General features: G+C 41.3%; 1 protein-coding gene across 1 annotated transcript; it reads left to right on the top strand.

Moving 5' to 3' along the window:
- The first annotated feature begins 149 nt into the window (after positions 1 to 149).
- Positions 150 to 25,824, top strand: Vegfd (vascular endothelial growth factor D). Its single transcript, XM_052171579.1, has 7 exons — positions 150 to 749; positions 12,640 to 12,865; positions 14,808 to 14,998; positions 17,724 to 17,872; positions 19,205 to 19,305; positions 23,802 to 23,997; positions 25,238 to 25,824. Exons 1-7 carry the CDS (start codon positions 660 to 662, stop codon positions 25,359 to 25,361), a joined length of 1,077 nt encoding a protein of 358 aa, XP_052027539.1. The 5' UTR covers positions 150 to 659; the 3' UTR covers positions 25,362 to 25,824.
- Positions 25,825 to 26,219: the final 395 nt, after the last annotated feature.

Here is a 26,219-nt window from a genome sequence, read left to right as displayed (position 1 = left end):
GCCACCCTGGCCATCAGAACTGCGTTCTGGGTTTCATGTTACAGGCTATGTGCTTTAAATAACACAGCAGTCCTGACCATGTGAGTCAGCTTTTAAAACTGCCCTGCTCTTGCTAGGAAACACAGCAGGATTCCAGCCAAGGCTTCCCAGCATTTTTCTGCCAAACTCTGTCAGATTTAAGACATATGCTCCTGCAAGCTTCCTTGAAGGTTGTGAAAAAGTTTTAATCCAGAGTTGGGTTCCAGCCTGCTGTCGTTGCAAGTGTCTGTGGTCATACCACCTCCTTATAAAGCAGCTAGAACCTAGAGCATAAGCTGGCCTTTTCTTTCAACTTTCTGGATAAGAAATGCCTGTAGAGTGATTTCGAGCTTGAAGTGGAAGACATGGCCACCTCCTGATGATTTCTGCAGTGGGAAACTTTGAAATATTTTTCATCTCTTTCTCCCTTACTGAGATTGTGTATGGCAGTGAGGGAGTCCCTTGACTAACTCAAGACATTTCATTGGATTTTGGTTACAACTGATCATGTGATTTTTTTTTTCTCCATGTAAAGTTTGGGGGCTTCAAACTTTGCTTCTGGAGAATGCCTTTTGCAATGCTTTTCAGTAGCTGCCTGGAAACAACTGCTTAGGCATCGATAGACATTTAAAATATTCAAAATGTATGGAGAGCGGGTAGTAGTGAACACGCTCATGATGCTCTACGTGTGCCTGGTGCAGGGCTTCGGTAGTGAACATGGAGCAGTGAAGGTAGGTGAGCTTAACTATTTCTTTTTATTGGCTTTCACAGCAAAAGTCCTTTGCCCTCACTGGTTGTGAAGCAGCCTAAAAGCCCTGCCTATTCTTAGCCTGTGTGTCTTAATGACTGCTTATTTGGGGGGCTTAATACAGCTCTTGCCATGAGTGTTTGAGAATGTGCCTGTGGATGAAAATTTGAATGGCTATCTTTATTTAGAGAGAGAGAGAGAGAGAGAGAGAGAGAGAGAGAGAGAGTGAGTGTGTGTGTGTGTGTGTGTGTTTGGAATGGGAATAGAACATGAGCATTCTGGAAATCTTTGACACAGAACCAGTTTGCTCCCAATTGTGCTTGCAAATAGCACAGATGTTTTTTGATGAAGCTGTGATTTGCCTTTGTGACACACACAATTTTGTGGGCCATTGGTTTGTAGCTTGGTTGTGAGCAGCAAGGTCGAGTAATTTCTTCTGTCAATTGAAAATCACAATGTTTTCCCTAGATGTTTTTTGTCTGGTTTTGCTTATTACCAAATACCAATTGCTACCATACAGGAAAAAAATGTTTTCTTGGGGTTTGTTTTTGTGCTTCTGCTTGAGAAAGATGTGTCTAGGACTAAGTAGTCAGCAAATCTTTGGTTCTATGAGTAAGTATTAAGAACAGCCCAAGACATTGAGAACCATGCAAAAAAAGGATGAACTAGGGAGTTACTGACTGGTAGAATAACATTTTCACTCCATATTTTGTATCTTTCAAGCCTTTATACTTTTGAAAAGGACCCAGATGCAATTGTTTTGACTGGAGTGCTACTAAATTATGACTGATTTAGAGATCTTTGACTATGAACAGATAGAAATCAGATGTGGGTTTGAATTTTGTGGCTTGCATTTTCGATAGAGGGGAGCATATCGCCCCCCAGAGGAGAAAATGAGTTCATGAGGATGTGAGCTGTTTTGCATGGGAAGCACCATAAACAGGTAGTGAACCTGCATCCAGGTTTCAGAGGACAAGAATAACAGGCTCCATCGACAGTTTTCACCCTGCCAACTATACTCAAAAGTAGATTCCCTTTCCCCTGCATCCTGATATGGAGGTCCAACATCAAGGCTGGTGGCAGTCAGGTAGAGCTGAGAGGTGTCATTTCTGCCATGTGCATTTTGGACTCAAAAAACTTAAAAGGTTCAGGCTGCTACATAGAAGCCTTTCTACCCAAGCATGATGTTCTTCGACTTTTCACGTAACACCAGTCTTCAACCCTATTCCCCAGTGAAGTTGTCCCTGTTTGGAATTTGCTCTTTTAGAGACACAGCTACCAGAATCCTCTCTGTGTCCTGGGCAGAGTGAAGTTTTAAATTTACTGTTTCTATTTAAATTTCTTGAGCGGGGCAGTGAGAAAAAGTGACTGGAGTTTTATGTGACAGAAAAAATGCCTTAACAGATGGCAGATGTGCAACATGTGTTTACTAACATGCCTTTCAGTGTTTCTCTTACATACCCTTATATTTTCCTTTGAAAAAAAGGGAAGCTACATCTAGTAAGTTTACAACTACCTGGCCCCTAGCTAAGTTAGATTTTCTTATATGAAGTGCTGCCTGTAATTAAATAGAAGTTTGGGGACACACATTACTGGGTGGTGAAGCATACACCACACCTTTTCATTTGTTTTTTTTTTTTAGTGTAAAAATCAATTTATTATACAACAATCACACAGAATGCTTTTCATCTAAAAGAAAAATAAATGGCTTCTTCATCCCTTTCCACCTGAGTTATGATGTTGTATTCTTCAGGTGCCATGCTTACAAAGGAACACAAAAAGTCCGCAATTTCCAAAGAAGCAACCTCTACTAACATTTTTAAATGACACAGGAATGTTTCGAAGGACTAGAAAAGCATGGTCTCTAACATACAAAATGCTATTCTGCCCATTTTGGTAAAAGAAATAATTCTCTGATATGGGAAGACAGGAACTTATCCACTAATATGTATAAATATAATTCTGATGGGTTACATGGTCTATGCTTAATTCATTCAGCAAATATTCCATTTTATTTTAAAAGTTGGGCAAATTATTGTTTTATAGTATCCAAGTACCTTTGTTCTCATGAATAAAAGGGAATTTACTTGGGAAAACACAGTTTTTCTTATTAGATTATAGAGACTTTTTTATTCTATTTTAGAAAATTCACACTAAGAATGAATGGGTTAAATTATTTCCAGATTGTATTTTCTTAGCGCGGATTTCATAGCTCTGCAAGATTTGTCAGCCCTTGGGTGGTTTAAGGCTTAGTACTGTACTGAGCCTTTGCTTCCTCCACACCTTTTAAAATGGAAACAAAATCAGTGAAATATATTTCTTAACATTGGTGTCTTTCTTATTTAAATTAAAATATATCATAGGAGCATATTCGTGGTAGGAATGGTTTAAGATACTGGTACTTGATTAGTTTTTTTCCTGTAGATGTAAGAATATGTTACTTGTTATTCAAATCATCATGGGTCCTCCTCTGTACTGAGTCTATGAGAGCATCCTCTTCTCCACTCTCTTTTTTCTGACCACATCTGTTCCAGAATGACTGATGCTAAATCTATTTCCAGGTTTCGCCCACCTCCTGGTCTGAACTTAACTTCTTAGCTTAGAAAATTGTCCTGTTTATTCAGCTTAGACAGGCAGTGACTGTGGTACTCTTCTATGAATCTGTGGGGTTTTTCTACTATAAGAATGTAAATAGCTACAAGCATCCAGCACAATTGTGCCTAATGCCATTTGAGTGAAAGGCATCCTAATTTTATTCTAGCCTTGCAGTTTATGCTTGGAAAATTAGCTGTTTGGGGTCAACAGTGCTTGGAACATGTGAGCTGAGGCAAATCATTTTTTTTTGTTTTTTGTTTTTTGAGACAGGGTTTCTCTGTGTGGCCCTGACTGTCCTAGAACTCACTCTGTAGACCAGGCTGGCCTCGAACTCAGAAATCTGCCTGCCTCTGCCTCCCAAGTGCTGGGATTAAAGGTCACCACTGCCTGACCATTCCTGAAATCTTAACACTTTCTTTGCAAAACAAAGATCTGGAGAGATGGTTGAGTGGTTAAGAGCATTTCTTACTCTTGCAGAAGACCCAGGTTCAGTTCTCAGTGGCACCATAAGGCCAGTTACAGGGGATCTGATGCCTTCTTACTTGAGTAGGCACAAGGCACACGTGTGACACTATACATATATTCAGAAAAAGTACTCATATACATAAAATAAATAAATCTTTTTAAAAAACTTAATTAAAAATCCTGTGCTTGCAATCTAATATAATCAGATTGCTGCCTAGATATGGGATTTATTTCAGTTTCTATTTTCTCACATTCTTTATACAGTTGAGATGAACAGAGATAGTTTCCTAAGGTAGGCACTTCACAACAGCCTGTGTTATAGATCTAATCATACTACTGTATCCTCTAGATACTTACTAAATGATTCCCAACAGCCTTATGTTTTTGCCATTTGCAATGACCTTCTCTCCAGCATGACTTCCAGCTGCTTTAATAAATAATTATTGTCACCAGGTATGTTAGATGCTAGATAAAGGTAGTGTCTATAGATCTTTTCCACAGAGAAATGAGGACTTGTCAGTATAGCAGTAGAGAAGTCATTCTAGGTCATGGTAGCTCTCAGAACTCTTTTTGGAAGAGTTTCTACTTTAGATTTGCTCTATACTATCTTTTAAGCCACCTCACTTGTAATGTCTATAGATGTGGAGTTATTCAGTGTCATATAAGATTAGAGTAAAATTGTCTAAGAAGTAATTTGCATGCAAAAGGCTGATGGGTACTACCTTCCATCTTTACTTCCAGAAGGCAAACCCACTTCTACTACCTTCCCCATTCTCACTCACCTACAGGAGAGTTTGCTGGCTTTATTGTTAGGCAGATGAACCAATGAGATCTTAGCAATTTTTCTCTCACAATGAATTCAGTTGTAGCTTTAACATCATTCTAGCATATTATGGTACCCAAGATACACTATAACCCTCTCTTACGTCTTGTGGTGTAAATACTCCCTTTTAGGACTCATTTTTAATAGAAAAACATTACTTAACACCTGTGACTAAAATGCTGCTATAAACCATTCACAAAGATAACTTGTGAAATAAAAACAATGATCCCATAAAGCACTATTAGTAAAAAGATCTGGAACTCTCAGGCACAAGTATTTTCACAAAGATAGTGGAGAAATAGGAATGCAAAGGACAATAAAATTGTTCCTGAATAATTCTTAGGTCCAGCCCTTTTTTTCTTTTAGATATTTATTTTATTTTAAGCATACCTGTGTCAGGGTATGTGCATATGAGTGTGAAAGCCTGCAGAGGCCAAAAGAGGGTGCTGTATTCCCTAGAGCTGGAATCAAAGGCAGTTGTTAACTACCCAACGGGGAACCAAACTCCTGTTTGTTGCAACAGCAGTAAATACTTTTAACCACTGGGCCATCTCAGCAGCCCAAAGAACTCTTTTTTTATCATGTGAAATGAGCAGAAGGTGGGAGTTTAGCATAATTGTGAATGAATTGAAATGAAAGGAAACAGCAATAAAATTGGCTGTTCCTGCTTAAGTTGATTTTATGGTGGTGAGTCCACTTTCCTCTCTCTTGTTTCTGATTCTTATGGTCCTACTAAGGTCCTACTAAGATACTAGAGCATTATAAATCAAAAGCATCCTGGGGCATCTTCAACATCATGAAAGCCTTGGCTTGATATGTACTAACACAAAAAGACTCTCCTGTACCTCGGATTACAACTTTCCAATGTTTGATAATTCACTACTTTTTTCATCAGGTATTATTGAATATCTACTGTGTGTAGGATCTGAGAATGCAGCAAGAAATAAAAAAATATTTCAGCTCCCTTGGAATGTGTATTTTGATTGTGCTTAGTGGAAGTAGACAATATGCAAATCTATAATGTGTCAGGGACAATAATAGAAAGCACTCAAGTGAAGGAGGGAACACAGGATGCTTGTGATGGAGTGGGGAGGGGGATTCTTCTAATTCAGTTATGTTTGTGCACAGTACTGAAAGAACTGAATGAGGCAGAGGATACCCTTGGAGTAGTGGCTAGAGAGGGAGGAGCTTGGATGTTCTCAGGATGAGCAAGAGAACTGGAGTGACTGCAGAAGGTGAGCAGAGATCAGAAGTGCAGTTGTCATGGTTAGAAAAGTAGCAGGGTGGTGTGAGCTCCAATAGAACTTTATAAATGCTATATTTTTAATTTATGTAAATTATATGCACCAAGTAACCTTGTTTTCATTAGTTCCAACCATTTAGAATGCAAAAGCTCCTTCTTAACTTACAGGCTGTTCAAAAACAGACTGAATCCTGTTGTGGCTCATGGGGCACAGTTTACAGATCAGATTCAATGTCATTGCACTATTTTATTTTATTGATGGCTTATATCTGTATCTGACATTTGTGATCTGTTTGTCCCTGTTGACTTTACCCTCACCATAAGGATGGAGGCTTTTCAGCAGAGGAGTATTTCATTATTTCATTTGCAGAAGTGTTCCAACTACCACTTTGTAAAGCCTGGTGCACAGTAGATGCTGAAAGCTGTGTTTATTGGCTGGTTGATAGACTTGCCTTGGTGGATTCTGACTTTGCCAGGTGAAAGACAACACTGGACAGTCTCTGGTTGTCACCATGGCTCACCTGGTTTCATGATTTGTGTAAAATCCAAAAACTTTTTTAAGGCAGTGTATTTATCCTGTTATTTTACTATGGGTACAGGATAAGGTTTACATGACTGTGCAATCCAGAAATGTCCTTCCAGCCCTATGCTATCAAACAGGGAGTTCACTTCCAGAACCCAATGATAGAATGTGAAGTCACTTTAGCCCATTATTTCAGCCTGATGATCACAGAAAGAAAGCTACACAAAGCAGCATCTAGCCCTACAGTGTCTGTGCACAACTTAGACATCCTCCTGTCTTTATCTCCAAAAGCCTTCAGAGGCCCTACCTATTTTCATCTTGGGTGCTATAGAAAGATGTGGAAACTTTTGACAAAAATACTGTGGTCAGATACTATCTTAGTGAGTTGTTCAGGAAACCCTTTCTCCCTGGGAGAAGGAAAGCTGTACATTCAGTTCAGTAAACACATGTGGAATGTCTTCTATGTGCCAAGCACATGAGTGGACATGATGCGTTTTATAAAATAAAGATGTCTTAGTCATTTTCATGTCTTACCAACCTCTGGGGAGTTCACTTTGGCCTGTATAAAGGATTATTTTAATGCCTGAAACTGTAAGTAATACTATAATTTCTTCTTAAAAGTTTATGCTTCTTTCATATTTTACATTTCAACCGTAGTTTCTCCTCCCAGCCTATCCCTCCCAACTCCGCTCTCCCCCAGATCCACTCCTTCTCTGATTCCCTTCAGGAAAGGGCAGATCTCTCACGATATCAACCAAACATGGCATATCAAGTTGCAATAAGACTAGGAACCTTGGGGCTGGAGAGATGGCTCAGTGCTTAAGAGCACTGACTGCTCTTCCAGAGGTCCTGAGCTCAAAACCACATGGTGGATCACAACCATCTGCAATAGCCCTCTTCTGGTGTGTGTCTGAAAACAGCTACACTGTACTCATATAAATATAATTAATAAGTCTTTAAAAAGGACTAGGAACCTCACTCACATTAAGGCTGGATGAGACAACCCAGTAAGAGGATAAGGGTTCTAAAGTCAGGCAAAAAATTGAGACAGCCCCTGCTCCCACTGTTAGGAGTCCCACAGGAATACCAAGCTGCACACTGTAGCATATATACAGAGGGCCTAAGTCAGTTCCATACAGCCTCCCTGATTGTTGGTTCTGTCTCTCTGAGCTGCTGTGACCCCTGCTAAGTTGCTCTGTGGGCCATGTTCTCCCTCTGGCTCCTACCATTCTTCCTCTCCCTCTTCTGCAGGATTCCCTGATCTCTGCCTAATGTTTGGCTAGGGGTCTTTGCATCAGCTTCCATCAGTTACTAGATGAAGCCTCTCTGATGATGACTATGCTAGGCTCTGTATAAGAATGTATAGCAGAGTATCATTAGGAATCATTTCACTGATGATTGATTGATTGACAGTTGTGTTTGGTCCTATCCTAGGTTTCTAGACCATCCAGCCTGTGGCTCCTGGCCATCCAGGCAGTGTCATTCTCCTGGAATGAATCTCAAGTTGGACCAGTTATTAGTTAGCCACTCCCACAACTTCTGTGTGACCTTTACCCCAGAGCATCTTTAAGGCAGGACAAATTGTAGGTCACAGATTTTGTGGCTGGGTTGGTGTCCTAATACCTATACTTAAAATCTTGTGTACTTACAGAAGATAGCCAGTTCAGGACTCATATCTCCCATTGCTAGGGTCCCCCTCATCAATTCCTGGGAGTTTCCATTGCACTAGGTTTCTACCTCACTCCCAAATTGGCTGGAGAAATGGCTCAGCCATTAAAGGCTGGGCTCACAACCAAATATATTATAATTTCTACAAGGTTTATTTCACCATTAGCTGGATCTCACTAAATAACTATAGACAACACTATGTTGGGGTATTGATTTTTGAAAAAAAAATGAACATTTAAATAAAAATTATTTCAGGAGAGAGGAAAACATATTTCGCTGTTGTGACTGAAACTTTACAAATTATAATTTTGATCGAATGAATATGAATAGCTTCCTCGATCACAGAAAAAAAAGTTTAATTCTGTTCGGCAGAGTGTCCCGGTTCCAGAAAGGGGAATTTGGTTTTTGTTTGTGTGGGGATTCATTGTGGGGACGAGGAAGGTAGGAAAGAGTCTAGTCCTTCAGTGGGACCTGCCCAGAAGATGGTGAAGACGGAATCAGGAGAGACATGGACACTGGGCAAAAATAAATAAATAAATAAATAAATAAACTAAAGAAACAAGGGAGGGAAGAGAAGAGACGACCATGGGACAGAAAAAAAGGGAGACAGTAGGGAAGGACTTAAAACTGATGACAGAGCACGGGGGCCGGGGGGGGGGGGGACAAGGACTTAGGGGAAAAAAAGAGAAACCCCACCCTCCAAACTAGACTGCTGGGACCAGGGAGGGGGCTGGGTGAGGGGACTGGAGGCATTGGAGGCCTCTGCGAGGCAGAAGAGATGTAGTCCAGCCAGATACAAGGCATGGCCCCCTTGCCCCTGCCCCAGGATCCCTGGTAGGGTAGGGGACTCCTGTCTCAGTGCTGCAGTGTGTACACCCTCTCCCGCCCCTCCTAGATATTCACTTTGTAAGGTACAGGCTCTGGCAAGGTCTGCCAGCGCTGGAGGGCGGGGCAAAGAGGTGGAGTCGGAGAGGCCGGTGGTCTGCCTCCAATCCGGAGGTGAGTGGGCATGGCCTCGACTGCGGCCGGCCCCACCCCTCGCTCGATCCCTCGGCCCCGCCTCCAGCCTCCCCCGCACCCTGCGGGTTGAGCAACTAAGTACCACCCACAGGCATCCGGATGCCTGTGTGCCCGCCGTTCATAGGATACTCTCCCACGTCCATTCAGTGAAGTGAAATTAGGCGTGACCGGGTAGAGCCCAGATCCTAGTCTCCATCCTCTCCTGCCGCGCCCCTTCCGGCCCCATTCAGGTGTGTGGACCAGCGGCGCTTTGTCTGCCTGGTGCGGCCCAGGCGACTGTGACTCTGGAACAATGCCCTGTAGTCTCTGCATCTGTTTCTATCAATTGCTGGGAGAAGCCTCTCTGATGACAATTAGGCTAGGAATCAGTCTATGAGTATAGCATTTTTTATCCTAGGTCTCTGGACTGTCCAGCCTCTGGGTCCTGGCCTTCCAGGCTGTGTCAGGGGCTTTTTTTTTCCCTTTTGAAATTGTGGTCCAAACCTGTAAAATAGGTTGGATTTTGTAAAATTGACCCTGATGATAAGGTCAATTCATCAATATTTTTTGAAGCTTTACCCCACATGCATTCAAGGTGAAAGAAAGTCTAGGAAGCTCTGCTCCAAATCCTTCCCAAGAAGTAATAAAGCAAGCAACAGTGTGGCCATTTCTTAGTGGCCCGTTAGGAATGTAACTACCTAGGTCTCTAGGACCAGCTTTGCTCTGTGTATACTAATATTTATATGATGACAAAGTAGTATTGCAGAGACCTTCAACCCTGTGTTTTAAAAACTGGCTGTTGGAGCTAAAAAACATCAGAGAATGATTTCTTATTTAGGAGGAAAATCTCTAACAGTCTTGAACTAATTACAGAACCGAGGCTACCACTCTAAGAAGCAGAGACCTGGCAATGCTGTCTCTGCTCCTCTCATCTTGCTGGCTGATTTTAATCAGCTTAGATTTGATTAGCACTTGTATCAGAGAACTGGAAGAAATAAAGAGCAACTCATTTGGCAAAAGTTCAGCAAAGGAAACCACTGCAATCAAAGGTTTAAGTGTGTGTTTGGGATGATAGTCACACTTTGATGTTGAGTCTTCGCCTACACAAACGGATAATATAAAGTTGATTACACAAATATCCACCAGTGTAGAATGCTGATTGGAAAGAGAGTCATTTTCAACCCTTCCCAAATGGATGCCCTGGATAAATTACTTGCTTTTTTTGAGTCGTTACTGTTTCCATTTAGAATTAAAAAGTGACTGTTTCCAATTTCGCAGTTGTTTCATACTAGATTTTCAGTTAGCAGACTAAGAAGGCTTTCAATAGCTTTGAGTATGAAAGTCAATGTTGTGATTTTCAAAGAAACCAGTCATAGGAGCTATTTAGTCTTCACTTCATTCAATATTTTAATTCAGTCTGCAGGATTACTACTTCATTCTAAGGTTTTTAGAATCGGATTTTTTTTAAAGAACCTGAAATTGGGTTGAGACCTGTAAGAAGTATGAAGACATATATCAGCCTTATCCAAAGATGGCATTGGATGAAATTCTACCTCCATAAATGAAAATTTGTTCATCAAAGTACAATTTAATAATTTTTAATCTAAAATTTTAGAGGGTTTCATACATGAGTACTTGTACATCTATTATTTTCTCCTCTCCCTTTCTCCATCCAATTCCTTCTGACTCTCCCCTACTCCTTAAATTCATGATCTCTTCTTCTACAATTACTGTTATGCACATAAGCGTGCATCAGCGCACACACACACACACACACATTGAGCTCAACTTAATAATCTCTTTTTAAAGTATCTGTTAGTCTTCCTCACTAGCTTACTGAAGCAATGCTGTCAAACCCTTTTATCTTGAAGATTGAGTCGATGTGAGGGAGCTTTCCCATAGAGCTAGAAAGAGAAGGTGAATGGTCCGGCAAAGAGAAGAGGCCATTGGCATATTAGGATCATTACATGTAAGGGTTGTTATGGAAATGAGCAAGTGTTCAGTTTTGTCTACAGGGTTCTCAACTAAAGAAGCTGGGCCGTGCTACTCAAGTTCAGCACTCTGCTCACACACCCCAGTTGTGCTCTCTAAGCTTCCTTCTCTCCCTTGACAAAAATCTTCCTTGTTTCCAACTGCAGAGGAATGTGAGAAACCAAGGTAATCATCTCCCTGAGCTTCCCAGGCAATCTTGCTGTCTAGAGCCACATGGCCCTCTGTGGCTCACCTGATCCAGACGGTGGTCTTTTTAATCTCTTCATACCGGGTCTAACTAATACCTTTCCTACAGCTTACAAATATATTTAATACTCTCCTACCCCAGGCAAAAGTGTACATACATGCATGTGTATACTCCCATCTGGACTTAGGTAAAATGGCTAACGTGGCTTTAGCCAGGCACGGTTACACAAGCCTGAGAGATCAGGACTCTAAAAGCAGAGACAGGAGGATCACACTTTCCAGATCAAACTTCCGATACCAAATAAGAACTTGTCTCAAAACAACAACAACAAAAGGCATAACCTTGAAGATATGTATTTTGAGACGTTTTTAGTTCATGGACTATAAATGTTTAGAAACCAATGGCAAACAAACATGTAAAGCAATCTAAGTGGACAATGCTGATAAACTATGGAACCGTGAAGTTAAAGCTGCGGGACTGACAGATGTGAGCCTGGGAAAGAAGAGATCAAGAACTCAGCTTCAGAACCCGAGAGATAGCTTAGTTGGCAAAGTACCTTCCCAGCATGCACAAGGCCCAAAGGCTTGGGATTCCTCAGTGCTTGGGAGGGGGGTTGGGGGGACTTCAGTAGGAAATGGGCTCCATTGGTTTTGATGGCCTTGATGACATAGTATATAATTGTATGTATGTATCATTATTTCATATAACCAAATCCCTACTTTTGAACAAGAAGTTGCATATTAAAAATGTTTTTTTGACTTAGAACCCCCCACAAATATACCCATCTAGTCTAGTTGCACCTTATTAGCCATTGCAAATCACACACAACTATAGAGAAACAGTGAGACTTCAGCATAAACTAGGAAATCAATGGCTCTTGTCCCAAAATTAGTATAATAGAAGAATCTCTATTGCTTTTCTGTGGCTGCAGTAGCAAAGCACTATAAATTTGGTAACTTAGAACAACAAAATCCCTAAAATCAAATTGTCAAACTCTCTTGGCATGAAGCATTGTCACATCTGCTTCTGGTAGCTGTGGGCGATCCCTGAGTTGTGCCTTCATCACTGGCTCTTCACCTCCTTCTTCACGTGGCTCTGCTGTGGCTTTGTTTGCTCCTGGCTTCTAAGGACCTTGTTCACTGTAGTTTGGATTCATGTGACTAACATCACAAAGACTTTACATTATATAATGCATCTTTTTTTTTCTGAATAAGACAATGTGTAGAGGCTCTGGAAGTAAGGAAGTAGAGACACCATTTCAAAGTCCACCATTAGATATTTCTTTTTCCCAGACTTAGGTCCACATCGGAATAACCTTAACTAGTTTCTTTTCAGATGGTCAGTTATCAAGATATCTTTGTAACTCACTCTCAATTAGGATTTCACTTTTGAGCGATCATCCCAGTCCGTGTTGGAACGATCTGAACAACAGATCCGAGCGGCTTCTAGTTTAGAGGAGTTGCTGCAAATCGCACACTCTGAGGACTGGAAGCTGTGGCGATGCCGGTTGAAGCTCAAAAGTCTTGCCAGTATGGACTCGCGCTCAACATCCCATCGCTCCACCAGATTTGCGGCAACATTCTATGATACTGAAACACTAAAAGGTAGGTACAAGGGTAAGTGGTATATTCTTTCCTTATCAGATAGTGATACCACCCCCAGGGGTCAGTGTTAAAGGTGCATACTACAAAGGGTTTTCAACACGCTCCTAGGATAACATACTCTGCAGTTCTATCTTTGAGAAGCTGAAGGCAGCCCCCCTGCCCCCTCAAACCTGTAGGGAGGCTACACACAGCATCAAGGGTCAAAATCTAATGTACAAAATGATGAGAGTGGGGTTGAAGAGAGCTCACCTGTTATGAGCAGGTACTGCTCTTGCAGAGGACCTGAACTGGGTTCTCAGCACTCACATCAAGCAGATTAGTACTGCCCTAACTCCAGCTGTAGGGAATTTGACACTTCTGATATTTGTAGGCCTCTCCCTCTCTCTCCTCTCTCCTCTTTCTTCTCTCCTCTCTCCTTTCTCCTCTCTCTGTCTATCTTTCTGTCTATCTTTCTCTGTCTGTGTCTCCCTCTCAGTTTCTCTCCTCTCCCTCTCCCCCCTCCCCCCCCTCTCTCTCTCTCTCTCTCTCTCTCTCACACACACACACACACACACACACACAGAGAGAGAGAGAATTAAAATAAAATATTTTAATTTCAGCATTCAAAACAGGCAGGTAGATCTCTGAATTTAAGGCCACCAGTCTGATCTACATGGCAAGTTCCAGGCCAGCTGGGACTTCACAGAGAGACCCTTTTTCAAAATAAAGGGAAAAGTGGCAAGAAAAAAATGAAACAAATCTATACAAGAAAAATATGTAATTTTTTCCACGCAAGTGTGCGGACCATGTATGTGTCCACATGCATGCAGGTAGGCGTGTCCCTGTTTGAGCATCTGTGCTGAGCATCTTCTTTAGTTGTCCTTCTCCAACTTCTAGAGATAGGCTCTCTCACTGGAACTGGAGCTCAGTGGGTCCCAAAGAGCCACGTGTCTCTGCCTTCCCAGCACTGGGATCACAGTACATCAGCGTGCCTAGCTCTTTCTGTGGATTTTCAGGCTCTGGACTCAGGCCCTCTTACTTGTACAGCCAGCACTTTCCCCACAAAGCCATCTCCTCAGCTCTGTGTTTCCCTTTCCATTACCAGAAATGTATTCCTAGTTTTCTGGTTTCCCTCACATTAGCTATGGCCATGGAGTTGCTCCTTCTGTTCAAATGCAAGGGCTTATCTCATCATCTTCTGTAAACTGTCGGATGTTTCCAAATGTGGAAAGTCTGATTTGAGAAAAAATTAATTCCCTTGGAATTTCCAGTCGTGTGTTTTCCACGTCTCAGTGCACGTACATAAGCAATCAGCAGATACTCATTGTAAAACATATTCCTACCTGGCGTCAAATAGCAGAAGTGCGATCCAGCTGTAGCCTGCATGTTTCTTGATAAATGTCACTCATACTTTTTGTCTTTTCCTTATTCCACTGACTTCCTTATTAGCCACCCTTTGCAGATGGCCCCAGTGTGGCTATGTGCAAGGCATAGAGCTCTCCTCTAAGGGGAAAGAAAGTATTTTAGGAGGTGATGGTATCAATGGAAAACCATAGAAATTTCAGTTTGGTAAACAAATCTTTACCTAAAGGAGAGAGAAAAATATCCATCTACAGGTTAGAAAGGTTTCTCAGTGGTTAAGATCACTTGTCACTCTTAATAGAACCTAGGTTCAATTCCCACATGACTCTCAACTATCTGTAATTCCTGTTGCAAGGGATCCAAGACCCTCTTCTAACCTACAAAGGTGCCAGCCACACACACGGTACACATAAATTCAGGCAAAATGCCCATACACACAAAATAAAATAAAATAAATACATTTATTTCTAAAAGACAAGTTTAAATGTCCACCTAGTAAAATAAACAATTACAAAAGGGTGGGGTGGGGGTGGGGGTGTCATGAAAATGCCTATGTTGCGTGTCAGGGCCATTTTGCCTCCAATGAACTTTACTCCTATAGTTATAGATGAAGAATGGCAGAGGACCCAATGCAGCCCTAGAGAAACATGCGTAGAAGTCGCCAGTGAGCTGGGGAAGACAACCAACACATTCTTCAAGCCCCCCTGTGTAAATGTCTTCCGGTGTGGAGGCTGCTGCAATGAAGAGAGTGTGATCTGTATGAACACAAGCACCTCCTACATCTCCAAACAGGTACGAGGATATGGAGACACTGCCGCTGACCGTGCTGCCAAGCACTAAAGACTTTATGTGCTGAACCTCATTTAATTCCCCAAACAAACACACAGGACATCTTATCCTCCTTTACAAGCAAAGAAACAGAGGCTCAGGGAGGTAACACAATATCCAAGATGGCACAGCCTCAACAGTTAGCATCTACCTAATGCTGTAGTATCAAGCATTAGATGCAGCATTGTAGGGGATTACCAAGACAGAGAAGTAGGAGGGGATTGATTAGAGAAAGGACGGAGGGAAGAGGGCTTATGGGACTTATGGGGAGGGGGGAACCAGGAATGGGGAAATCATTTGGAATGTAAACAAAGAATATAGAAAATAAAAAAAAAAGAATTAGTACATATGGGCATTACATAGCAGGGTGTCAAAAACAAGGAAGGAAGGAAGCTGTGTCATCTCATGCAGTTGTTTTGATGTATTTAGTTTAGTTGGTGTGACTGAGAAAAGTTTCCTGAAGGGTGAACGAGACAAGGACCAGTTCAGAGGAGGGGTGTGCTCTAGCCCTAAAATTAACGAGGCTGAAGGAGGAAGCAGACATAGGAACACAGGGAGAATGACAGTTGCCAACCATTAGGATGGCATGGAATGTAAGCAGGTACTGGGGGACACAACACATGCAGTCATAGTCTAGATGCCTGGGGTAGCATGAGGAACCAAGGAACAATAGGCAGCACAAGATTTTGAAAGCATCCTTCAGTGCTCATGAGAGAAATAAAGTGCATCAATCACATCCCCTTCTGCCCGGTAGCTAAGTGTTCCTTTCTATAGTTATCATCTTCTTGGAAAATGTAGTGAACACATTATCAGAACACTGTCATCAAGCAACATTCCTGTTGGTCCTCTGCTGCAAATTCCTCACATGTTAATACAACTCACCTAGTATTTGCTTGTCTCCTCATGCTCATGTAGAAGACAATTAGATAGGTGCCAAATACATCCATGTCAAGGAATGTTCTAAATGCTCATTTGTTTTGTTACTAGGCTAAAGGTTTCTTAATTTTGCTCTCCCTGCCATTCAAATTGTCCTTGACACTGTAGCATTATTTTTGTCTAAACCCTTCTGGAGAATTGTGGAACTCAGAAATATGACCCCTACTATTTGATAATTAGAAACAATGATGTAAGTATGGCTACAATCAACTGTTAGTAAAACCAAGCTGGCATGATGTAAGAGGGTTCAATTCCTGATTATGTTATTCCCTGGAGCATAACTGAAGAATTGAACAAGAACATGAAATTTATGCTGCAAAAACACCCTTGCTTGTTCTTAGTTTCATGACATGTCGAAAGGTCCAAATAAAAACAACCTGAATGAATTGTTTCCACTTAGTAGATAGTTGATTGCTTTGTTTTGACTGTGGCTCTCAACAAATGATTCATATGAACGAATTCATTCAAATGTAAGTGCACAGCAGGGATTTGTTTGTTCCAAATAGACATGTGTGTGCAGTTTGGCACTTCCTACCTTAAAGGTACAGACCATGTAATTAGAACCAAAGTAAATAGAACTGCATGGAATGGTGATTGAGCGGACAGTGCCTTAAAATGAAACTCTGGTTCATCTACACTTCATGAAAACACTCTTGAAACTCATGTGTGCTCTTTGGGTATCTCTTTCTCTACCTGTCATATAAGGATCCTGAGTAAATATAATGCTTTTTAAGTATTTTTTCTTAATTTTTATTTATATCAGTCTGTATGTGTCTGCTACATGAGTGCAGTGCCTGTGACGGCCAGAAGAAGGCACCAGATCTCCTGAAGCTGAAGTTACCTGTGTTGTAAGCCACTTGATATGGGTGCTGGGAACCAAATCGGGTTTTCTGCAAGAGCAGCAAGTGCTTTTAACCCACTGAGCCATCTCTCCAAATTCCCAAATATAATGATTTTACAAGTGATAAATAAATTGATAATCAAGTATGTACAAAAGAGCAGGTTTATAGAAGCAGAGAAATAAGCATACTAGCTGTAATTATCTTTCTGGGTATGGTCACAATAAATTTATAGCAAATGCCCTAAAACTCAGGGGCTTTACGTTATTCTCTCTTATGTATCTGAGGTTTGAAATTCTCCAAGGTGCTGTGTGAGTCCAAGCCTGCTTCCTGTGTCCTCCATCCCTTGGACTAGCATGGCTTCCAGGCTATATCCATTTCATGACTATAACATAAGCAAGAGATAATAAACCTCACAAAGCATGCACTATCCCAATTTGTACTGTGTCATGTCAGCTAACATCTATTGGCCAAACAAGTTTTATGGCCAAGCTCAATGTCAGGAGGTAGGAAATTGTCGTCAATAGAAATGGTTTGGGAAGGAATGAGTAAATAGTTTACATAACAATCAAATCCAACAAAGAACTGCCAAAGATTTGATTTTGTTTATCTTTACAATTTATACTCAATTTTAAAACAAAGAGCAGAGATCTGGGATTTTAAAAAACTCTAATGATGGTGAAATGAACAGATTTGGAAAACACTTAGGAGACCAAGCTGAATAATCCTCCCCACCCCGTCTCCTGACTCCCAGCATTCCAAACCACTTACAATGTTACAATGACTCACTCCATTGTGCATGAGTAACTTTGCAAAAGTCATTACCATAAAGGATAAGCGCAAAAATGCAGACAGTGGAAACTGAGAAAAGTATACAATAAAATTTACATCGTGGTTCTCTTTCTTTGCTATAGCTCTTTGAGATATCAGTGCCTCTGACATCAGTGCCTGAGTTAGTGCCTGTTAAAATTGCCAACCATACGGGTTGTAAGTGCTTGCCCACGGGCCCTCGCCATCCTTACTCAATTATCAGAAGATCCATTCAGATCCAAGAAGAAGATCAGTAAGCATTTCCTGAACTTGATAATGTCTGTTCTTGCTTTTGACAAAACTGTGTGTACATTCCTTTACCCATTATAGAGGCATCCCCAGAAAGACATGTGTTGTATGTTTTCTGTTTTATGGAGCATTAAAAAACAAAAGACAATAGTAGAAGGGGAATTTTCAGGGGAAAGGAAGCTGATGCAGAGGAGGAGGCAGAGGGGAGAAGAGAGGGGAGAAGTGCAGGTGAAGTATATTTTATGCACAGATGAATATGATGTGGTGAAAAACATTTTTTACAATATACACTAATAAAAATATTGAAGACAAATAGAAAAATACAAGTAAAGATACAAAAATTACATTCTTGTCATAAAATTTTCATCTTCTGGCTTCAAATCCAGATCTAATCATAGTATTTGACAAGCACATTATTTTTTTTTACTAGGTGCTATTGCAGTAGGGTCCCAAACCTTGAGGATTATGAACACAGAATGTTTAGTTACAGACACCTTTGGGGTTTTACTGTGGTTTTTGTATGTTTCTTTTTTATTTTGATTTTTGAGACAGGATCTCACTTTGTAGCCCTGGCTGAACTAAAACTCACTCTGTAGACCAGGCTGCTCTTGAACCCTCCGAGATCTGCCTGCCTCTACCTCTTGAGTGCTGGTATTAAAGATGTGCTGCCACATTGGCCCAGCACCTTTGTTCTTAACATGAGAGGCTGAATGCATTGTAAAACTGTTCCAGCCTCATAGCTTCCATGACTCCCCTCAGTCCTGTGCAAGCAGTGACTCTCAAACATTCAAGTTTAGTTTCTAAAGTTTCCCTAGTAGAATATTTATACCTATAGAATTATTATCTCATAAGATGCCATTCCTAAATATAAAGTAAGCTCTATATTTTTAATTTGTTTAGGTTTGTATCTGTGTATTCATGTGTGTGGGTCTGAGCACATCTGTGCATGTGCCATTAGAGTGCAGGAGAAAGTGCTGGATCATTTAGAGTTGGGTTTACATGTGGTTGTGAGCCAATCCACATGGGTGTTGAGAACTGAACTCAGGTCCTGTGGAAGAACAGTACTCATTCTAACTGCTGAACCATCTCTCTAGCCTCAAGGTTAAGGTCTTTAAACCTGTTCTCACACAGTTTTTATTTCTTCACAGTCACCATGCAGTGAGAGACAAACATTTGTTCTCCTGTGTCATTCTTATAAACAAAATTTGAAATTACTAGCATGCTCCATATACAAAATTTAGATTATTAGATATTAAATATTAAGAATGACTTAATGTTCTCAAAGTAGAATTCCCTGAAAACCTTTTAAATCTTGTTCATTATTTTCTCTTCATAGATGTCCTCATTCCAAGAAACTCTGTCCTATTGACATGCTGTGGGATAACACCAAATGTAAATGTGTTTTACAAGATGAGACTCCACTGCCTGGGACAGAAGGTAAGGATGGCAGTAGTGAAGTAATAACCATACTGATAAAAGGAGCACAGCATTTAGCATGACTGAGCATTCACTGCGACCAGGTGTATTAGTTACTTTTCTGTGGTTGGGATAAAATATCGTGACCAAAAGCGACTTCCAGAAGAGCATATTTTGACTCATACTTTGAGGGTAGTAAAGTCCATCATGGTGGGAAAGGTATACATGCATGCAGGCAGCAGGAACCTGACTGATCACATATCATCTGCACACAGGAAGCAAAGAGAAAGCAGGAGCTGTGGTGAGGCTATAAATTTTCAAAGGCCACTTCTAGTGATGTACTTCCTCCAGAAAGGCCCTGCCTCCTAAAGGTTCCATAACCTCCCCCAGACAGCTGAAGATCAAGTGTCTCCGTCAAGCCACAACATCACACAATGTTCACGACAACTCATGATCACCCCTCTTTACAAGCACACAGTGTCTACCCTGAGATACCTAGTAATTTCCTCACTCTCATACAGATGACAGTGGCAGAAGTGGTTGGATTTTAGAGCCTTCTCTGTTTGCTCTGCTGTTCATTCTCAAAGAAAGTACAAAATGGGCAAAGCCCCCTAAAGCAGGTGTTAAACTCTAGTGAAAACTACTTCCGGGTGAAGCACATAGGTCATTTGAAACTTAGTTTCTTTCAACTGCACCACTTGAAAGCAAGCCAATAATCTGGGGAAACATAAAGGAAAGAAGGAGGACACATGGAAACATTTGTCTACAGCTGGAGCAAACCATGCTACTGGGCTAAGCCACACAGGGAATTACTAGCCTGTCATTCCATCTCCCTAGCTGTTAAAGCTCTGAATCCTGGGATGAACATATGGCTAAATAAACACGAGGAGTTTAGTTTTAAAAAATTTATTTCCACACGTGTGACATGGTTTCACTGAAAATTATCACAGGGGACCATGCAATATGAACCTTGCTTGTTTTAAACTATGATCTCCTAGCAAGCAGAGCAAGGGTCCAGAGCCGTGCAATCTGTCATACAAATGAAATAGCAAGCTGCTATTGCTCTTGTCGTGATTGTCTGGCTCTCAGCACCTTTGCAAGAGCTCAAACTAGGATGTGAGGTAAATATTTCTGATGTTCTGTAGTCAAAGGCTTACACATATAGTTTTGACAGAGACACAACAAAGTAAAGGGTAACAATCGAGGCAGCATGCTGCAATGCAGTTGTTAAAACATCATCAGGCAATCCTGCGAGGAGTGGAAGCCAAGGAGTTCGCCTGGGGGACACCTCAAATAAACAGGTTGGGCCCTACAGACTTGGAGAGGGGTCATAACCTGGGTGGGGGCGTCTTCATTCCGGGGTTTGTTAATTCCTGGGGAAGACTCACTGGATAGGTTCATATATTGAGGATGGAAGGAGAGATGTGCTCTGAGCAGGGCTTAGGTGAGAAAGCAAAGCACAACCCCAGTACTGGAAAAGGTTAGTGAGGTTACTTTTGTAACCCCACTGTAAAAGTAACATTGGTTACTTTTTAGGAGCTGTAACAAAATATCTGACAAAAGCAACGGAAAGGAAGACAGAAGGACTGAAGAAGGGAGGGAGAGAGGGAGGCAGAGGGATAGAGGGAAGGAGGGAGGGTTTATTTTGCCTTTCACTTTGACACAGAACAGTGCATCATGCTGGGGGATGATCAGGCAGCAAGAGCAGTGCTGATCGCATTGTGTCCACAGCCAGGAAGCAGACAAGCTCCTATCCATCAACGTTTCCTGTTCTCCTCTCTCCTTTTCTTCAGTCTGACTGCCCAGCTCACATTTACAGTGGGTCTTCCTCAATTAACCTTCTCTGGTAGTATCCTCATAGGCACACTAAGAGGTGTGAGTACTAGAATCCAGTAAAGTCAACAGTGAAGGTTAACCACACTGTGAGAACACATACATACTGAGGCAGAGGGGTAGATATGAAGGGATGAAGCCGGGGATATTTGTATGATTGGAGTGAATGGACTTAGTAAGCTTGTGCTGGAAGAGCCTGGGTGTGAACTTTTGGACAAATGAAAACCACCCAAATGGTTCAAGAAAGACAGAAGTAATACCTGCTGGAATTAAAAAAAAAAAAAAAAAAAAAAAAGATCCAGCCAGTAACAGTGTAGCAGAGAATGAGTTTCTTTGAGCAGAACACGGGCAGGGAACCTTTGGGGGAAGCTGTAACAATGATTCAGGTGAGGAAGGACAGTGGGTTGCAGCTCAGTTACTTCTAGTTTTCAGCACTCATAACACCCTCATGTACCAAAGTTCCCATCTTTTCTCCGTGGTCCCATTCTGCCATGACACATTACTTTCTGTGCACTAAACACCTTTTCTGCATACAAAGATATTGAGCTAAGTTCCTTGTCTACCGTCATCTATTCTCCAAATGAATGCAGTTGATGCAGGTCCAACTCCTTTTCAATGCCCTAATGAATAAAACATAATAATAGTAGTGACCGGAACAAGGCTGAGGATAGGATACATTGGTAATCCACAGTCGATGTCCCTAGAAGGGAACACCAATATATACTTTGAGGCATCAGCCCCAGCTAGTTGCTGTTCAACTTACTTCTCCAGCATGCAGTCTCTGTTCCTTTAACTTGCTAAAGACCTATGTTCTGCTTCTGCCACATTCTCTGCTGAACTCCTCGGGATCTTGTTCCACTTAAACTGCTCTGCTGGGTCAGCATGGAGTTTTTTGTGAGTTTCTGCTGCCACCCGCTGCTCACTATGAATGCTTTATTGTTCGACTGTTTTTTTCAGTTATCAAGCCTTCCTTGCCTTGCCCTAAATTGACATTTGCCTCAGGGATTTGTAGTATATGTAGCTCATGCATTTCCTAATCATGAGATTCAGAATGGACTCTTTGTGAATACCAGTCCACCTAATTTCTAAATATGTGTCAAAACCATGAGACCTAATCATGAGAGATTTTGGGGTTAGGTGGGGAGATAAGAGAGGACTACAATGAAAGGTTTTTAGTGTCAAGGTCATGGAAGATCTTTTATATCCTGATATAAAATTTGGCCTTTTGTGTGTGAAGGAAGACTTTAGGACAAAGCCTAGCCAGGCATGGAAGCTCACATCTTTAATCACAGCACTGAGGAGCCAGGTGGATCTCTATGAGTTCAAGGCCAGCCTGGTCTACATAGCAATACCCAGGAATATCCAGGCTACATAATAAGACCTTGTCTCAAAAAATATAAAAATACATTTAAATCTTTGGTGGTTATTGGGATTAGGTTTGCATTTGATGATCACATGAGGGAGAGACTGAAGGGATGCAGGCTGTGGCTGCGATGTGAGTGGTAGCCACCAACACAAGAAATACCAGGTTCTGGGTGAATTGTGACAGAGGCAGTGTCATGGAGAAGAGAGGGCATGAACAAGGTACAGAGCAGAAACATTGACCACACGATCTAGTGGACAATGGTGCCAGGACCCAAATGAGGCAAACTGAACAAGAAGCAGGTTTGGGCAAGAGATATTCATTTTCTTCCAAAACATGCATGATTGCTGAAATGATAAGTACATGGTCTTTCAAATTTTTTACCTTCTCCACTAATTGTTTGCTTTGGCTTTCCATTTGAGACAGACTCTTAGGATCTCCAGTCTAGCCTTAACTTCAATATGTAGCAGAGGATGACCTTGGACTTTTGATCCTTCTGCCCCTACCTCTGGAGTGAGTGCTAGAGTTACAGTCATGTGTCAGCACACCCAGTTTAGGAGCCACTGGAGACTGAGCTCCAAATAATCTCATGAACTCTAAGCAAGCATTCTACCCAGAAAGCCGCGCCTCCTAGCCTGTCTCTCACTCTTTTTGCAATGTATTTCAATTCACTGATTGAGAACAAACCGCAGTTCATTGTTACCTGTATATGTTTCATACATCTGGAAATTCTGAGGAAAACATTTATACAGCATTAGGCACTAGTCCTTCTGTTTCCAACATTTTTAAAATACTGGGGAGGACTACATTCATTCCTATAGGCAGCCTATATCTTGCTATATATAGTATGTGTAGTTAAAAGATTTATTTATTTTTAATTCATGTGGGTTTTGCCTTTATTGCTTTTATATAGTGTTCATGACTTAGTTCTGGGCAGTTTTCAATTGCCACTGGGTGTTAAGAACCAAACCTGAGTCCTCTGCCAGAGTAGGGAGTTCTCTTAACCCTTGAGCAATATCTCCAGCACAGAAGTTTATATTTTTAACAGGTCAGTCAGCACCACAAAAATCTGTCAGAAATATTCAGCTTGTGGTATTTTTAAATTTAAAATCTAAGAATACACATGAGTACTATGCTTATGTTATAAAATCACAGATGGATCTTTTTCACCCTATAAAATATTAAGGTTAAAGAAATTAAAGACAAGGAGATTTGGGAGAGTCCAAGTTTTATTGGGAAGATGTACACCTTGCAACTAATTTGGATCATCACATTCTCCAGGCTCCAGTTGCCAAAGTAACCCTTTCCTGTTTCTGTTTAGACCACTCTTACCTCCAGGAACCAGCTCTCTGTGGACCACAGATGACGTTTGATGAAGACCGCTGTGAGTGTGTCTGTAAAGCACCGTGTCCCAGAGATCTCATTCAGCACCCGGAAAACTGCAGTTGCTTTGAATGCAAAGAAAGTCTGGAGAGCTGCTGTCAAAAGCACAAGATTTTTCACCCAGACACCTGCAGGTCAATGGTCTTTTCTCTTTCCCCTTAACTTGGTTTACTGGTGACATTTAAAGGACATACTAATCTGATTTGTTGGGGCTCTTTTCTGTCAGAACCCAAGCACACTCTTACAAAAAAAAAAAAAAAAAAAAAAAAAAACCAAGAAAGAAAGAAAGAAAAAAAAGAAAAAAGAAAAGAAAAAAGAAAAAAAAAAGGAACACAGACATTTGGCATCTAAGAAATACATGGAAGTATATATAGAGTGATGATTAAATTGTTTTGTTGTTTCAAAACAGGGTCTCATGAATTACAAACCTGTACTGTGATGCCTGCCATTACACTATCATGAACGTGGTAGGGTGCGGGGAGAAGTCACTGACATTTAAACAACAGAGTTAAGGAAGTTTCATCTCTCTCTCTCTCTCTCTCTCTCTCTCTCTCTCTCTCTCTCTCTCTCTCTCTCTCTCTCTCGGCAAGAAACGTAGGGATGACTATAAGCTTTAGAGGCCATTGATTGGGTTTTGATCAATTTCAAAACCTACCCAAACTAACCACTGAGATCTTAAAAAATTAATTAAATTTGTTCTTTGACAATTTCATACATATATAAAATGCATTCTAATTACCTTTGCTCTTACACTATCAATTCTAGCCTATTTTTGTCAACTCATTTCCTCCTTACTCATCTTTCCCATTGTTTTGTGATCCAGTAAATGCAGCCAGGGCCATTTGTGTGAGCACAGGTTTGGAACTATCTCTCAGAGCTTGTTCGGCTCACCCACCAACAGGACCACAACTGAAGAAAGTTGACTCCCTCATCTCCCAGATTCTACCAGTAGCCTACAGCTCATTGCCTCCACCTCCAAGGAGTCCCCTCAAATGCATAATTAACTGTTGAGAAGTTTGGCCTTGTGTAAGCCTAGGACAGATTATCACAGCTGTGTGAGTCCATGCTTGCAACGTCTTCATCATGCCTAGGAGATGGTGCTTCCCTGTCCTTCTCTCTGTTTTCTGATTCTTACATTCCCCCAAGTCCCTCTTCTGCTGTGCCCTCGAATGTTATAGGAGGTGGTATCAACATCTTTGTGAAGGTTGAACCCACAGCCAGTAGAGTGCCCACATAGAATATTATTACATTGATACTTTAAATACATGTCTGGACATTTTTCTTTGAGAACAATTAAATGAAATCGGAACTGAATGCCGTATTTGAAGTTGATCCTTGCTTCTAAAGTCTCATCTTCACTTTCTTTTGCGACAGCTGTGAGGACAGATGTCCTTTTCACACCAGAACATGTGCAAGTAGAAAGCCAGCCTGTGGAAAACACTGGCGCTTTCCAAAGGAGACAAGGGCCCAGGGGCTCCACAGCCAAGAGAATCCTTGATTCAGCTTCTCCCAAGTTCCCCATCCCTGTCATTTTAAACAGCAGGCTGCTTTGTCAAGTTGCTGTCACCGTTGGCCATCCCCCCCCAGGTGTTAGAAAAGTTGATTTGTATCTAGCGCCATGGTAAAACCACATTTCCATGCAATAGCAGCTGGGTGTTTCCCCAGTTCACTGTAGCTTCAGATGCCTCTGCACACCAGCTCTCAGAAAGGAACGGATCTGAGCAGCCCCTAGTGTTGATAAAGGAGAAAATGTTGCCTGAGTCACAGTAGTGGGTGCCACGTGATTGATTCCTCAGACTAGCAAAGTCCAAGTGCAATGCTTATGAGTTATTCTGCCTCTTTCTTATGCGGAGTTTCATTTGTATGATCAGCACTGATGCGATTCCCATTCAGCTTGTGTGTTTTACGTTTACTGAACCACTGCCTGATGTTTTATATTTAAATGTATTTAAATGAAATAAACACTATTATGCAACCCACAGAAGTCAGTGTTATTTACTATACTCTTCCTGCACATTTCATGCTAATAGGAAATATTTGTAAGACCAAAGGGAATCTAGAAGTGGGAGGTTCAGGGAACACATAAATAGACTAAAACTAAGAAGTTGGTTTTGAGAAGCCAAGGAGATCTCCAAGAGGGTTTACCATTCTAAACAGTGGTAACAAAAGTTTTGGGGATCACTCTGTGGTGTGTGAATAAACTGAATACATTGAACCCGACCACCCTCCTTTTATGGAGAGGAGCCTATCAATGTTAACATCTCCTTATCACCTGGGATTTGAAAAAAACCCTGTGTGAGCATTCATGCATGCATGTGTGCATGCGTGTGGTGTGGTGTGTGTGTGTGTGCATTGC

Source organism: Apodemus sylvaticus, chromosome X, assembly GCF_947179515.1.
Source record: "Apodemus sylvaticus chromosome X, mApoSyl1.1, whole genome shotgun sequence".
Taxonomy (NCBI): Eukaryota; Metazoa; Chordata; class Mammalia; order Rodentia; family Muridae; genus Apodemus; species Apodemus sylvaticus.
This window is presented reverse-complemented; position numbering and strand designations above follow the sequence as displayed.

Coding starts and splice junctions, on each gene's coding strand:
- Vegfd (XM_052171579.1), top strand. CDS start 660: ATGTATGGAGAGCGGGTAGTAGTGAACACGCTCATGATGCTCTACGTG. Junction 14,999..17,723: donor CCTCCTACATCTCCAAACAG/GTACGAGGATAT, acceptor TCTTTGCTATAG/CTCTTTGAGATATCAGTGCC. Junction 19,306..23,801: donor TCCACTGCCTGGGACAGAAG/GTAAGGATGGCA, acceptor GTTTCTGTTTAG/ACCACTCTTACCTCCAGGAA.